General features: G+C 44.0%; 1 protein-coding gene across 2 annotated transcripts in view; it reads right to left on the bottom strand.

Annotated features, from left to right (window-relative positions):
* Positions 1-12136, bottom strand: part of FOCAD (focadhesin) — a 128608-nt gene extending 116472 nt beyond the window's left edge. The window contains exons 1-4 of one of the 2 annotated variants that reach the window (XM_076361906.1): positions 12049-12136; positions 3539-3639; positions 3005-3093; positions 754-828 (exon numbers count right to left, since the gene is read on the bottom strand). In XM_076361906.1, the coding sequence (XP_076218021.1) occupies positions 754-828; positions 3005-3061 (132 nt within the window). In that variant the 5' untranslated portion in view covers positions 3062-3093; positions 3539-3639; positions 12049-12136. The remainder of the gene's footprint in view (positions 1-753; positions 829-3004; positions 3094-3538; positions 3640-12048) is intronic. The other variant, XM_076361904.1, reaches the window with a different exon arrangement.
* Positions 12137-15317: the final 3181 nt, after the last annotated feature.

Raw genomic sequence — 15317 nt, 5'->3', positions numbered from 1 at the left:
GAGGAGCTTTTGTTAGAGAATGGACACACCTCCAATATTCCTTCACATCAAAACTCAGCACTTTGCAGGTTTGGGTTTGTTTTTTTTTTTTAAGACTTCAGACTGGGAGGAAAAAATCCACAAATCATTTTCTGCTCATTTCTGTACATGTCAGTTTTTGGGGAGGAAAAACGGAGGAGCAAGTCCTAACTAACACCCCTCCTGTGTTTCTGTGACACTTGCAAATGCCAGCATTTCATATGCCTCTCAGTTAACAAGACAGACCTGCACTTAAGCGAGCCTGACTCAACTGAAAGGCAAAGTGTGCCTTTGCACCATGCTCTCTCAAAGAAATATAAGCTCCACTTAGCTAATATAAAATATAACACCAACACAGGTATGTGAAACGCCGTACTTTTTGAAATTTTTAAAGTGATGTAAAAGACTTTCCTGCTTAAGTGACAGTGTCTCACCATATGGCACTTCACTTGCAGTAATGTAAATAAACTCAAATAAAACTCTCTTAAACTGAGCATAGCTAGATGTTGGTATTCTGCAGAATTAAGACTTCTGCCATTAAGACTTCTGATGGAAGTAGAACTGCTCTTCTGATCCCAGAGATTTACCGTTTCTACCTGTACGCCCAGACACATATGGCTAACTACCTCACTTAACTTCTAGGATTTATTAAAATTACACAATGGGAATGAGAAACCATAGAATAATGTAAGCACATATGGATGCAGAGGAGACAGAAGTGAAAGAATGACAGACCTGGTCAGATGCCTGCCTGATCTTCTCCGAAGAAATACTTTCTTTCAGTACTGCAGCAATCAGATGACCCACTGCCTGAAAGAGAAAAAAGAAATAAAACACACATGCAGATCAAGTGTTATTTTTCAATTCTCTATTAGGAAGAATTTACACTGCTGTTGCATATGATCATTTTATCGTGATTTGAAATACCAAACTTACTGGTATGGAAGCTGAAATATGTTTTAGGGTCAAAAATCTCCATAATGCTGGCATACTACTATTTACTGTTATCCTGAGGCAGAAGAGAAACAAGCCTCCATAGGGCTCCACATAGATCCAAGGGTCTCTTTGTACAGAACCTCTTATAAGATTAGAATGAGGTACATACTCAGGAATTGCAGATATTTTAATGCATCAACTGTAACAGACATTTACAGCTCCGCTGCTGTACAGATCTCAGTGTACTTAACAGCACTGGTAATTATTAAATCCTTCACTATATAGGGCAGCAGAAGCAAGAGAGGATGTGGAACACAGCAAATCTAAGCAACTTGCCCAAATTTTTGCATCACAAGTTTATAATTTGGGAATCTTACTCTTGTGAAAATGGAATGAGAAAATGGGACAAAGTCAGATATTCATCTCTGCAGCTATCCCATAGCAAGAACAACAACATGCTCCCCAGGCAGATTACATCTTTTTTAGTGCACTTACCAAGTGAATCTTGTATTATTTTTTCTTTTTCCTGTTTATAAGGAACTTCAGAAATTAATTCACACCCACACCACATCCTTAAAACACTTTCATTACACTGGAAAAGGGGCTTATCAATAGGAAGTGGCTTTTGCAGTGAGCTGTACAGGAAAGTCAAAACGTAGATTAGCCCACTGCATTCCAATAACTAGATTCACCAGTGAAACTTTCTGGCCTACAAAACTATGCTCAAGTTTCTCACTTCGCTGATCCTTGTCTGTGTAGGTTACATGCTCTGCAGAGCAGATGTCTTGGTTGGTCCCAGAAAGAGAAGACATCTGTCACGAAGTTGAATCCTGGCCTGATGATAGTTTGAAGATTACAGCACGCTTTTCAGGGGTCACAGAATATAAGTGGAAACTAGCAAAACAACCAAAGCACAGCACAAAATCAACCAAAGCACACCAGTAGCCCTTAGTGATGTGCAGCTGTAGTGATGAGCCAAGACATTTCAGCAATATTTGTACCATGCGGACATTCTGCACTGAAGAAAAATGAACTGGTTCAAAGATGTGAGTCCTACTCATTAAGGTTAGCAATGACGTGAACTCATCTGCAGTACAAGACACTTTGCTACACCTTAGATGAACTCTAGCTTTCAGGGACATGACTTCCTCTCCTAAACGCTAAGTTGATCACAAGGGGACTTCTGTGTCTCTCTTTCAAACTTAATTATTGTAAACTAATGTAGACTGGGCTGAACTGAAAAGGCAACAGAGACACCAGGTTGCACAGACTGCATTCACATCAACTTATTCCATCAAACAAATGGCTACATATTTAATCCTGAATTCAAAACAGGAAGAGGAAGAAAATGGGTAAGTTAGCAGTGATCTTAGAGCTGAAGAGATACGTTTTTAATACTGAAATGAGAGCTGGCCAAAGCAAGGAAGGTGCATTATTTAAACGGAGCTTATTACTTTCTTCCTTCCTGTCTGTTAAAAATACTGTGCTAAACACTTTATGCACATGAGAAAGTTTTAGGTGAACATGATTAGGAGCCAATGCATGGATCTGAAAATAAAGGGTTTTGGTCTGCTGATCACAGTGGAGCTCTGTATACAGTTATTCTTTGATGACAGACAAGACTGCAGTAGTTCATCAGCTCTCATCACACAGGAAGAAAACAGATCAGTCCTAAAGACAGTTCTATAAAGTATTGTCAAGTATTTCAACCCCACACATGACATCTGGTAACTTCTGGTTTCTCTCAAGATCACAGGGTCACTAAAAACCATTTGGCCTCACTTAAACCTTCCAGACCTGGAAAGCTTCTGGTTTTCCTGCAGAGACTTTACAGTGATAAGCAATTATGTCCAATGTTTGGATTACACAGAGGGGGCAATTAGCATTTGTTTGCAACTTAAGAATACTCTACTTCTATGGTTTTTCTGCCTTTGGGTGGGGGGGGGTGGGGGGAAGTCTTCCTCATCACCTTTTTACAGTCAGGCAGCAGGCCTTGGAACAAAGGTTTCCACAGACAATTCAATCCATTTAAAGCTTTTAAAAAAATTACCTGTGACTGAATAACTGCATTAGGAAATTCAAACCGCTTCTTGATGTCATCCAACATTTTGGCTCTGTCATATGACACTAACTCTCACTCTGCAAGAGAGATTTAAAAAAATATACTTAGGACTGGGAAAGAAACCATGCTATTTGCCAGAAAAAAAATAGACAAGATTTATGTTGTACTTAACAGCAGATGTAAGCATTAAAGCATTTTCTTCCCCTCCTAAGCCTACCATATCACCTTGCTTGATGGGCTTAAACCCAAGAAATGTTGAATACTCATTGGTCTTGCGCAAAGAATGGGTGATCAACGTTTCTTAAAGCTGGAGCAAATATACAGTTCCATATGGCACAGCATATGTGTACTCTGAAAACATTTATCTGGGAGAGCATTTTAAGTATATCTCATTGACTTGAAAATGGGACAGCTCAAGAGGACTGTTCACAGTTTCTAAAACATGATTTAAAATGCAAAATTCTCCACAAGTTTTTCAATTATTTCATGCAAGAACAGAAGTAAAACAAACAAAAGAACCACCTGTGAGACTGTAAATGGTAATTGTAGTTAGGGGCTGGAACACTTGATAAAAAAAACTTCTCTAAGTTGGAATATGCAGGCACCCACAAGCACATGGGAACCTAAACTGGAGAGAAATCAGAACTCAGCTTACCTTGTTGCACACCAGTGAAACTGATAGCCAACTGCAAATAGTCAAATATTTCAGTTTACTGTAAACACACCTCCAGTCACTGGGGATGGCTTCGTTAAAAAAAAAAAAAAACCCCTAGCACTTGCTGAAAACCTAAGTGTAATCCTTTGCAATAACCACTAAGAAAACATATACATGCACAATACTCCAATTTCAAGACATGCTGTCGGTGTGATGCATTCAGAATCTTGCCATTTATTTTCAAAAAGACCTAATTAAACCCTGGAAACATGCAAATGCAGCATGTGCTACAACAAATACCATTCACAGCAGGAAAACTCAAAATTAAGTTACCACCACAATGAATATAAATTCCTGGCAGTTAAAATATTCGGCAAAATATGTGAATTACATTTCTGAAAGATTAGGAGGGGGAAAAAAAAAAAATGTTAACCGCACTCAGAATTATGCCAATATGGGTTTGTTATGTTTTAGAATAGATTTAACTGCATTTTGAGACAATAGGTGTTCATATAATGAACACACATTAAACTAGAGTTGACATCTTGTTTTTTTTTTTTAAAAAGAAATATAATCACTACAGCAAACAATTCCAGACATACCTAGATCTGTTGAGCATGTCTAAACCCCAGTGGATCTAGATGCATTCAACCTATTTGTATATACCAACTGAGACAGAAAAAACAACCCCCTCCAGTTCTACCTAAGAAGCAGCAAAATGATGGAAGGTTCCTTCCTAGGTAGTTTTGACACAAACACACTGGAATTATATGCTGTCTGCCACCAGGTAATTTTTATTATTCATATTAAAAGAAGAAACTACAGTAGAGGATCATGAGAAGCACAGTACACTTTCAACGGAAGCACAAATCAGTTATTCCAGGCAGACCAGAAATCTGTTGCCGCCCCCATCAGAAACAATTCCTCAATTTCAATCAATCTACACTAAACGTCTACAAGATATTTACAACACCTGTATCAATGCAATTTAATGAATTGAAATACCATCTAAACAATTCTTCAGTCTTCGGCATTCACCCTCAGCAAAGGCACTTGCATACGCACGTGGAATGCCTGGAAATTTTACAGGATCACTGGATAATCAAAGCTGGCAGGGACCTAAGGATGCCTCTAGTTCAACCTCCTGTTCAAAGGAAGTTCAGCCATGGTGTCAGACCAGGTTGCTCAGGGCTTTGTCCCATCAGGGCTTGAAAACCTCCAAAATCAGAGAAGGCACCACCTTACTGAGCTGTACTGATTGATAAAAGTTTTCTCTTCATCACTAGCCCAAGCTTTTTTGCCACAGACTGCTCTGAAAAGCCTCGCTGTGTCTTCTTCACCCCTCTCCCATCGGTGCCAGGGCTGCTGTTGGGTACCCTCGAAGCTGTCCCTGCACCCAGCTGAACCAGCCCCAGTCCCACAGCCTCTCCTTGCAGGGCAAGGGAAGCAGCCCCACTGTCTCAATGGTCTCTCCTGAATTCATTCCTGCTGGTCAGTACCTCTCCCTTACTGGGATCCAAAACTGGACATGTTGATATGAGGTCTAATGAGTGCTGAGCAGAGGGGGATAAATCCCACCCTAACCTGGCTCCCCAGGCTATGCCCTGCTCACACTGCCTGGGGCACTGCCTGCCAGGGCCCATGGCCATCTCCGCATAACTGCTCCATAGCCAGCCCATCCCCAGCCTGTACTGTAAGGGCTGAGGCAAGACAAGGCATTTGTCACTGTTGACATTCCTGAGGTTCCCATCAGCCTGTTCCTCTAATCTGTCCAGAGGGCAGCTCTGCCAGTGGGCAAACATCCTACCTTTGACACAAGAACACTGTGGGATACAGCTGAGGCCTTGCTCAAGTTGACATAAATGACATCTACCACTCTTCCCTTGTCTACAAATCCAGTTATTTTATCCTTTAGTAAAGGCAATCAGGTGGGTCAGGCATAATTTTTCCTTGGTAAATCCATACCCATGTTTACTCTTCCCAATAAGAATCACTGAATCAGAGTTTAGATTGGAACAAAGATCTCCAGAGGTCATCTAGCCCAATTCCCTCATCAGAACTGGTCTGATAAGATCAGCTTGCTCTATCCCAAGTTCACACATATCCTGAAAACCTCCAAGGATATAGTCTCCCTGGGCAAGTTGTTCCAATACTCAACAACCCTCATGGTAAAGAAAACCAAACCCACAACTTTTTCCTAATACCTAACAGGAATTTTGGTTTGTATATAATGTAATTTTTGTTTGTATATAGCCAGCTTGTGCCTGTTGCGTCTCATCCTATTGCTGTGCACCTCTTGAGAATAGTCTGGTTCCATCTTTTCTGCATCCTCCCACCAGGTAGTTGCAAACGGCAATAATGTCTCTCCTTTGCCTTCCCCTCTTCAAGCTGAACAGGCACTGCTCTCAGCCTCCCCTTGTACATTTTGTGCTCCAGACCCCTGACCATCTTGATGGCCCCTGCTGGACTTGCTCCAGTGTCCTTCTTGTACTGGGGAGCCCAAATTCTGGATGTAGCACTCCAGACGCTACCTCACAAGTGCCACACAGAGGGGAACAATCATGGTCATGGATGTCACATTCTTACTAATACAGCCCAAGATGCAGCTGGCCTTCCTTGCTGCCACACTGCACTGCTGACTCAGGTTCATCTTGGTGTCTACCAGGACCCCCCGTCAGGGCCTTTTCTGTAGACCTGCTTCCTAGATAGTCAGCCCCTGCCTGTATTGGTGCATGGGATTATTTCATTCCAGATGCAAGACCTTGCATTGCTCCATGTTGAATTGCAAGAAGTTCCCATCAGACCATTTCTCCAGACTGTCTAGGTCCACCTGAAGAGCACCCTACTTACCAGTGCTTTGAATGCTCTCTGCAACTTGGGGTCAGCCACAAATTTGCTGAGTGCACTCCATCTCATCATCCAAGTCATTAATGAAGGCACTATGCAGTGTTGCGCCCACTGCTGATGCCTGCTGGACACCATTACTTGCCAGTCTGATAGACTTTGCACCACTGATCACCACCCCTTGAGCCCAACCATCCAGCCAGTTTTCCACTGACTATACTGTCCACTTATCCAGGCCATATTTCACCAGTTTGGTGATAGGGAGACAATGGAAGACTGTATTGAAGGTCTTGGTAAAGTATACAACATCCACTGCCCTCCTCTTGTTCACAGCACAAGTAACCTCATTATAGAAAGCAATGAGGTTCGTCAGGCAGGCATGACTTGCTCTTGGTAAATCCACACTGACTGCTCCTAGTCACATCCTGTTCTTCTTGCATTTAAAAATGGCTTCTACAATGATGTGTTCCCCAACCTTCCCAGGGGCTGAAGTGATACTGACTGGCTTGTAGTCGACTGGATCCTCCTCCTTCTCACGCCCAGAAATGTGCTCCAAGAGGATACACTCCATGATCTTCCCACAGACTGAAGTAAGGTTGACATGCTTGTTGTACTCCACGCTGACCTTTTTGCATTTTTCAAAAATGGGTCAATGTTTGCCTTTCTGCAGTCATTGCAGATCTCCATGACCTTATGAAGATTAACAGAGAGCAACCTCACAAGGGCATTGGCCAGCTCTCTTAGCACCGTGAAAATGTCCTACTTCTTTGTTCAACATTTTACTATTAATGTAACAGTAGAAGCTCCTCTTGTTGCCATTGACATCCCTTGCAAATTTCAATTTGCACTGAGCTTCAGCTTTTCTAACACCATCTCTGTATGCCCAAGCAATGTTTCTAAAGTGCCCCTCTGTAGACTGTTCCTACTTCTGCCTCCTGTATGCTGCCAATTTTGCACCGGAGCACACTGTTTAGTCTCCCAATACATCTAGTTGGTTTCCTGAGTATTGGGGTGGTCTTTTCTTGCACCTTATGCTGTGCTTGTAGCTCTGCCAGCTTTCCTGAGCTCCTTCATCCTTCAAAGTTACCTCTCATAGGGTCCTACCAAAATGTCCCCTGAATAAGTCAAAATCTGCTCTCCTGAAGTTCAGGGTCTGTACTCTGCTACTGGCCTTCTTCATCCCACTCTTTCTGGGCTTTAGCCATTTACAACCAAAGGTACCACAAGGAAATAAAATCTCACTGTAGAAAGAGGGAGAAAGCTGCATCCTCAGTTGAACAGACACTTGCATAGTTTCTGATCTGAACTTTAGAATTGAGAACCAAATGAATCAAAAATAAAGATGCCACCCTGCACACTGCTGCAAAGCTTAGATGGCAATGCAATTGCAAAACATTGCAAAAAATGCAGGAATCCACTGCATCCAACTCTAATGGCATTTTATGAAGAGCACATTAAAAACACATAGTATCGGAAACCTGACAAACTAGAAGTCCAACACCATCACCCTTAAATACAAAAAAGAACTTCAAGCATCAAAATGACATCATCATTCAACAAAGCACTTCTGTCCATACTAAAGGAGTCTGCTGAGTGGGCATGGATTTGCCTACATGCTTAATACTAAGCAAGAAGGGTTCTCTTTCTTTAGAAATTACATAAAAGAATTAGAAGCTATAAGATATAGGCAGGCTAAAACATTTAATGCTCAAGTATTGTGAAGAGAAGAAAAGATAATAAAGCTTACTTTTATACATTGTTTTATTATCTATTTCCCACACGGATTTTGCACAGGTACAAAGAGCAGAAAGTTTTTTACCTCAAATACATACTTAATAGAATATCTCTTCTTAACTAGGCTGCTGATTGCTATTATTTCACACTGGTAAAATACAAACATTAAATGCTATTTTATAGGTCTCCTAATCTATGCATATGATTTCATAGTTATTCTTCTGTGCAAAAATAAGTCTTTTTTCTCACTATACATTATTCAGAACACTTACTTTCTCTCTGCTGACTCTGCACCCCCAAAGAAACAGATCATGGAAGACGATTACTGGCAGTGTTGTCAGAGTACCATTAACATTTCATCCTTCTGAGAAGAGGCAAAAAGTTCACAGACAACATTTAGCAAATTTAAAAATCACCAAAAGAAAAACTTTAAGGAAGTAGTACCCAGTCCAAGGGTAGTGGCTACTGTTCTTTGAAAGCTTTGAAGAGATACGCTTTCACTTAACATTCATGTTGGCATCTGGAGGTCAAGCGAACTTAGCCGTTCAAGACTTCAATCAGAAAATGGTTAGGAATTGCTAAATGCATTCTTGAGCTGGGTACACGTCCCCATGATGCAATTTGTTCATTTGTATCCCACTTCTCAAAGCGTCATTTCCAGCCTTCCCAATAGCAAATAACCTCCATGGAAACATCATACAATCATTTGTGCACTCTGAGAGTGATGATATAATGAGACAAAGACAGTAAGAAGAACATGTTTAAGAGAAGAACAGCTGCTGTTGGTAGTAACTGCAGAGCCAAAAGATAGTCAAAATAATTGCAGAAAATTCCCAGTATTATTTATAAAATGGAACCTCACCACTAGCTAAATCTGGAGTTAGTAAAAAAAAAAAACCACCAAACCCTTTTCTTAACCCAGCGTCCTGCTTTTTGGCACTGAAGACATGAAAGCTATCCAGGTTAGGTCAAAACTTAGACACTGTGAAAAGAAAGAAATAAAACAAAAAGGTGAGGGCTTTTTCCCCTTCTTCAATTTAGGTAGCTACTTTAATTTGGAGACCACTTTCTATTGATTAAAAAAAAAAAATCTGAACAACTGTTTTGTCACCTTTAGGAACCATGGTTACTGCCCACTCTTGTCAGTATGCCAAGCCCCTTCTATAAATAGGTATAAGCATCAGAATTTCTTGCAGCCCCTTTCTCTCCTTCCCAGGAATGGCACAATTTCCACACAATAATCCCAAGAATTGGAAAAGCAACATCAGAATACTGTTTCCTATTTTTGACTGTCTTTTACCACAAACACAAGGAGGGCCAGGCTCATGAGAGCTGGCGAGGGTCTCTACAGCCTATCAACAACAGCCTTGAAAACTACTGACAAGCTTTACCGCAGCTTACAACATTTAGGACAGCATTCTGTCTCAAAAAACCACTTAGCAGAATCTTCTTTAACTTTAACAAACTTAGAGCATTGTGTAATTTATTTCCATGTTGCAGCTGACAGAGATACTAGTGTTATACAAAATACAACCCTGGCAAAGAAAACAGCGTCACCCTGAAACAAATCCATCCATATCCAAAATAAGGTTCAGGCAAGCAGTTCTTTCTCATTTCCCTGCCTCCAGAAATGAAAAACAATACAGGACTACTATGAAAGGCAATAATTATCTTGCAGATTCTTACAGTAGTCCTCTCCTAACATACTGCAAAGGACCCTGACAAAATAGGGTCCCAGCAGGCATACACTGGCTACTAAACATCCCCAAACTTATCCCATGTACGTCAGCAGCCTACCTTGTTAAGCTCTAACTAATTACATCTCACTTCTCCTACCACCTTTTTTTGTTTGTCTTAAGCTCTATTTTTCCTATTCTCATTGCTGAAGAGGCACGCTACACCATCAACCACAAAGAAAAAAAATACCCACCCCAAACAAACCCCCAACACACACACACGAAAGATAAAGAAAAAAAAGACAAGGTATAAGAAAGGGACCTTTGCTTGTTTTCCCAACATAATCAGTGTGAATGGTAATCTGTGGTGGGTTGACCCTGGCTAGATGCCAGGTGCCCACCAAGCCGCTCTATCACTCTCCCTCCTCAGCTGGACAGGGCAGGGAAATTATAACAAAAGGCTTTTGGGTCAAGATAAGGACAGGGAGAGATGACTCACCAATTACCGTCACGGGCAAAACAGACTCAACTCAGGGACATTAATTTAATTTATTACCAATTAAATCAGAGTGGAATAATGAGAAATATGAACAAATCTAAAAACACATTCCCCGCAACTCTCCCTTCCTCTTGGGGTCAACTTCACTCACTCCCAATTTCTCTACCTCTCTACAGGGAATGAGGGTTGCAGTTATGCTCTTCCCCTGCTCCAACATGGGGTCCTTCACGAACTTCTCCAACGTGGGTCCTTCCCACAGGCTCCAGTTGTTCACAAACTGCTCCAGCGTGGGTCCTTTCGACAGGGTGTAGTCCTTCAAGAACAGACTGCTCCAGCATGGGTCCTCCACGGGGTCACAAGTCCTGCCAGAAAATCTGCTCCAGCATGGGCTCCTCTCTCCACAGGATCACAGGTGCTGCCAGGAGACTGCTCCAGCGTGGGCTGCTCTCCACAGGGTCAGAGCTTCCTTAGGGCACATCCAGCTGCTCTGGCATGGAATCCTCCATGGGTTGCAGGTGGATATCTGCTCCACTGTGGACCTTCACAGGCTGCAGGGGGACAACCTGCTTCACCATGGTCTTCACCACAGGCTGCTGGGGAATCTCTGCTCCAGTGCCTGGAGCACCTCCTCCCCCACTGACCTTGGTGTCTGCAGGGCTGTTTCTTTCACATATTATCACTCCTCTCTGCCAGGTGCTGTTGCACAGCAGTTTTTACTGTTTCTTAAATACATTATCACAGAGGTACTACCACCATCACTGACTGGCTCAGCCTTGGCCAGCAGCGGGTCCATCTTGGAGCCAGCTGGCACTGGCCCCATCCGACATAGGAGAAGTTTCTGGCATCTTCTCACAGAAGCCACGCCTGTAGCCCCCATACTACCAAAACCTTGCCACGCAAACCCAAGACAGCATCCTAATGTTAAGACAGACAAGCATTGCTAATACAACTGAACCAGAGAGGGATTGTCATGGCACTACACCTTCAGATCTGGTCCATACCACTTTACCAAAACTAATTACGACATGGTAAGCCAAGCTGAATAACAGAAAATGATCGCTGGGAGCACTGAGATCACATTTTCTGTATTTATTGTCTTTTGTTCATTCTTAAGGACTCTTGATTCAAACCGGTGTTCCTACCAAACCAGCGGAGTGAGAATACCCGCAAACACTCCCATCGCTTGTGTGTCACGTGCGGCACTTCACAACTCCTCAAAATAACCAGGTTTAAATAAAAAAAAAACCAAAAACAAAAAACACAACTGAGTAACGGCAGCAGTCGTCGTTATTTCGCTGCTGGCCTGACGTCGTGCCGGTGCCCCCACCGCGGTGACATCCCCCGCAGGCCTCGCCGGGGGCCGCCCGCCCCGCTGCACGCACGGCGCGTCCCGGCCCAGCACGGCCAGATCCCGGCAACCCCCGAAGACCGGCCCCGGGGAAGAGGCGGCCCCCCCACCGCCCAGCCGCGGCTCGGTCCCCGCGCCCGCCCAGGCGCGGCGGGAGCCCAGCGCCCGCCCCGCGGCCCTGCGCCCTCCGCCTCGGCGCTTAAGCGGCGTCCCCGGCGCCAGGACCGCCCGCGCGGCCAGCACAGCCACCGCACCGCACCGCACCGCACCGCTCACCTCGTCTCGCCTCGCTTCGCCTCGCGACCCGGCCGGCTCCAGGGGCACCTCCCACCCGCTCCCCGGCAGAAAACGGACGTGGACGCCTGCGTGAGACTTGGCCACACCCAGCGGCGAAGACGCCTGCGCGGCGGATGGCGCATGCGCACTAGCCACCGAGCGGTGGCGGTGGGCGGGTGCCGCGGCGCTGGGTGGCGCTGAGGGAGCCCCGGGCGGTGGCTGCCTCGTCCTGTCTACAGTCACGTAAATCCGGCAGCTTTTTAAACGGTGCCATCATAGTAAGATGGGTCTGAGCCACCAAGGTGCTTCTCCGTGATGTGGCTGTGTGAGCGCACCGTGAGGGCAGCCCGGCTGCCCAGCCTCGCCTCGCCTCCCCTCCCCCACCTTCCCCTCCCCTCCCCCCCCCCCGGTCGCAGGGGTTGGCTGGGTTTCACGTGCTTGCGTGCCCGGGCGCTTTGGGCCTGGGTTTTTGTGCGGGATGCAGGGCATGAATTAGTCTTCTAGTGCTGGGCCAGGTTTGGACTCTTCCTTACATCCAAACTGAAATGCAGACTTAAATCCAAAGACTTAAACAGAAGCAATGTAACTTGTGTTGAAAAGGATGAAGTAATTCATTATATATTCCCTAAATGTGAAAAAACCAAGTCTTTATCAGCTTCAAAATTCCTGCAGGGTGAGTCTCTTCAGTCTAAATATTTTGACAGGCAGTGATCAGCAAGCTGCAGGGACATCAGGAAGACACTGGACATCAAGAAGAACTCATGCTCTTTGCTGCATGTTATGCAGCTTTCTCAAAGGCAGAAGAACAGTTTAAGCTCAGCTCTGATGTATTTTGACGACCACTGTGTTACCAACAAGTTGAAAGCTCCACACAGCAGGGACTAAAGAGGTTGTATTCTCAATTAAGATTGTTATTTCAACACAAAACAGCACTTCCATTCCTGAACATTGAAGCAAGAAGCAACTTCTGTTAGACGTGTAATGTCAGAATGGCTGTCACTAAAAATATCTTCAGAAAACGTCGCAAGTATTTTGAAAGGAATTTGTTTGAAAAGGGCTAGATTATCCTCTAATGTAACTCAAGGGTGTGTACTGTGAGTTGGTTTAAGCTGAAAGTAGTGAAATGCTGACAAGTGTGAAGCAAAAGTAAATGTAGGCAAGTCCGTCTATTTTTTTTTTAACAGTTTCTTAGTTCTAAAAGACTAGGGAATTGCTTAGTGTCTTAATGTATTGCTTCCAGGTTCTCCAAATAAAGCCATAGGCAGTTTATGGCATCCAAAGGGTCCTGTTCCTGCTTCCGTTGAATTGGTGGGAAGCACACACTGACACTTCAAGACCCAGAAAAAATCCAAAAGTGATTCGGAGAACAAAACTGTTCTCTTGAGCTGCCTACAAGTGTACATGCAAAGTGAAGATCAGTCAGATCCCATAGGTCACGTAGACTGCTTGTTTTCTCCTCATAACTTATCCAAGTCCGCTTGCTGATGCAGCTGCAGTATCCCAAGGTCAGCTAAAAGGACCTGAAGGACCTTTCACAGCGATGTATTTTGGTCTGTCTCTAGGTGACCATAGCCAATGGCATGACTCAAAATGCAGGGTTCAGTCTCCTCTTCCCATTCCATCCTTTCTGCTTCATCTAAAAGCATCTCCCTGTTGACAGGTTGGTTCATTATTGACTTGCTGTGTGGTACTTAGGGCCTCATATTCTCCATTTAGTGCTTGAGACACAGTAGGACGTACACTGCTGTCTGAAGTGGCCTGGGCCTGATTTATGCTGCTTGGTCCCCTGTTCTGTCAGTAACCTAAGTGACAACTAGACCCAAAACCTGTTGAATTGGTCTGTGAAATCACTGAATCTTAAATATGTTTAAAAATCTTTGATAGTGTTTTATAAATAAGTATAGATGGCTATATATTTGAATAGTTAGGAAACCTTTATAATTTATTATTCAGTCAGACTAGAGAAATAAAAGCTGAATGGAGAGGGGAGAGTCTGTGTAGTAAACCGGGTAATAATTTTGGCCATTGCTAATTTTACTTGGAAACAGACAAAAAAAGGCTTTTAGTGCAGTTGACTGTCTTAGGGTTTTGAGGTCTTAACATGCTGACCAGATTAACGGAAGATGGGGCATTTTTTGTGGGAATTTTAGTGTGGGTTTCCCCCATCACAGTAAGTTTGACTCGGTGGAAGAATTGCACAGCCGAGCATTTTCCCAGTAGTGGAGGGTGTGAGTGGGGTGCCCGCCTTCTGTACCAGGGAGTGGGGGGTGAGGTGGCAAAGAGAGGTGGTGTGGGGCTCTTTCTGGATCTCAGCAAATGCCCAGCAGCAAATGGCTTAATAAAATAGCTGATAGAACAGAAAGAGGAATGTAGATAGCAAATAAATCTTATGTCCCTTCAGGTAGTGGGAATCTTGCATTCATGCAGCATTGGACGGACCCCAGATGGATTTTCCCATGACACGTTGCACAGATCCCATATGTGGAGAGAGGTTCCTCCTTTTTGGTTGTTCGAGCTACTATACAATTTTCTTACAAGAAAACAACTCTATTCATAAAGGATGTTTGCATGACAACTTCGTGCAGCACTTCAGATAAGGGCAAGGCCATGCAGGTAACGTAATCACCAGTAGCGAGTGGGAGCTGCCTGCAGGCTCCTCAGTTACAATGCGCTGGCTGAGTTTGTCCTGCGCCAAGGGGACAGGACATCCTGTCAGCATAACACAAGCCTGAGGGCCACACTGGACACGCAGCGTAGCACAGTCCTGCACCTGCTCAGGTCAGCTGTGACTCCTCAATGTACAATGGTCTCCTGGTCAGGATCAATACATTTCACCGTTTGATCCACATACACATTACCTTTCCCAAAGATATTATAAATTACAGATTACATTAATAACATATGGGCTTCTCTGGCCCAAAGTGTAAGGCCCAATAGAGCAGACATGGCTTATTCAAGATCACTGACTCCTGGGATACAGGAGTATACTCCTTGTCTTCCGCAAGACTCTCAGTGCAGCTTGTCAGGTCCCTGCCTCACGTGCTCCTGGGGCGGAGAGTGAATCGGTCCCAACTGCCACCACATCCACTCTTGCAGTAGGTAGACATGGGGATTATGGATGCATTTGATATGCTGCTTTGTTGTTCTGTTTCCTTTTTTCCCCCACCTTGATAGAGACTTTTTGTTTGTTGCCGCATCACCTTTTAGCCAACCAGCTTTTCTTTTCAAAGCTGCCGTGTTGCAGAGCTTGCCTAGACAGGTGAACTGTG

This window comes from Aptenodytes patagonicus, chromosome Z (genome assembly GCF_965638725.1).
Source record: "Aptenodytes patagonicus chromosome Z, bAptPat1.pri.cur, whole genome shotgun sequence".
Taxonomy (NCBI): domain Eukaryota; kingdom Metazoa; phylum Chordata; class Aves; order Sphenisciformes; family Spheniscidae; genus Aptenodytes; species Aptenodytes patagonicus.
This window is presented reverse-complemented; position numbering and strand designations above follow the sequence as displayed.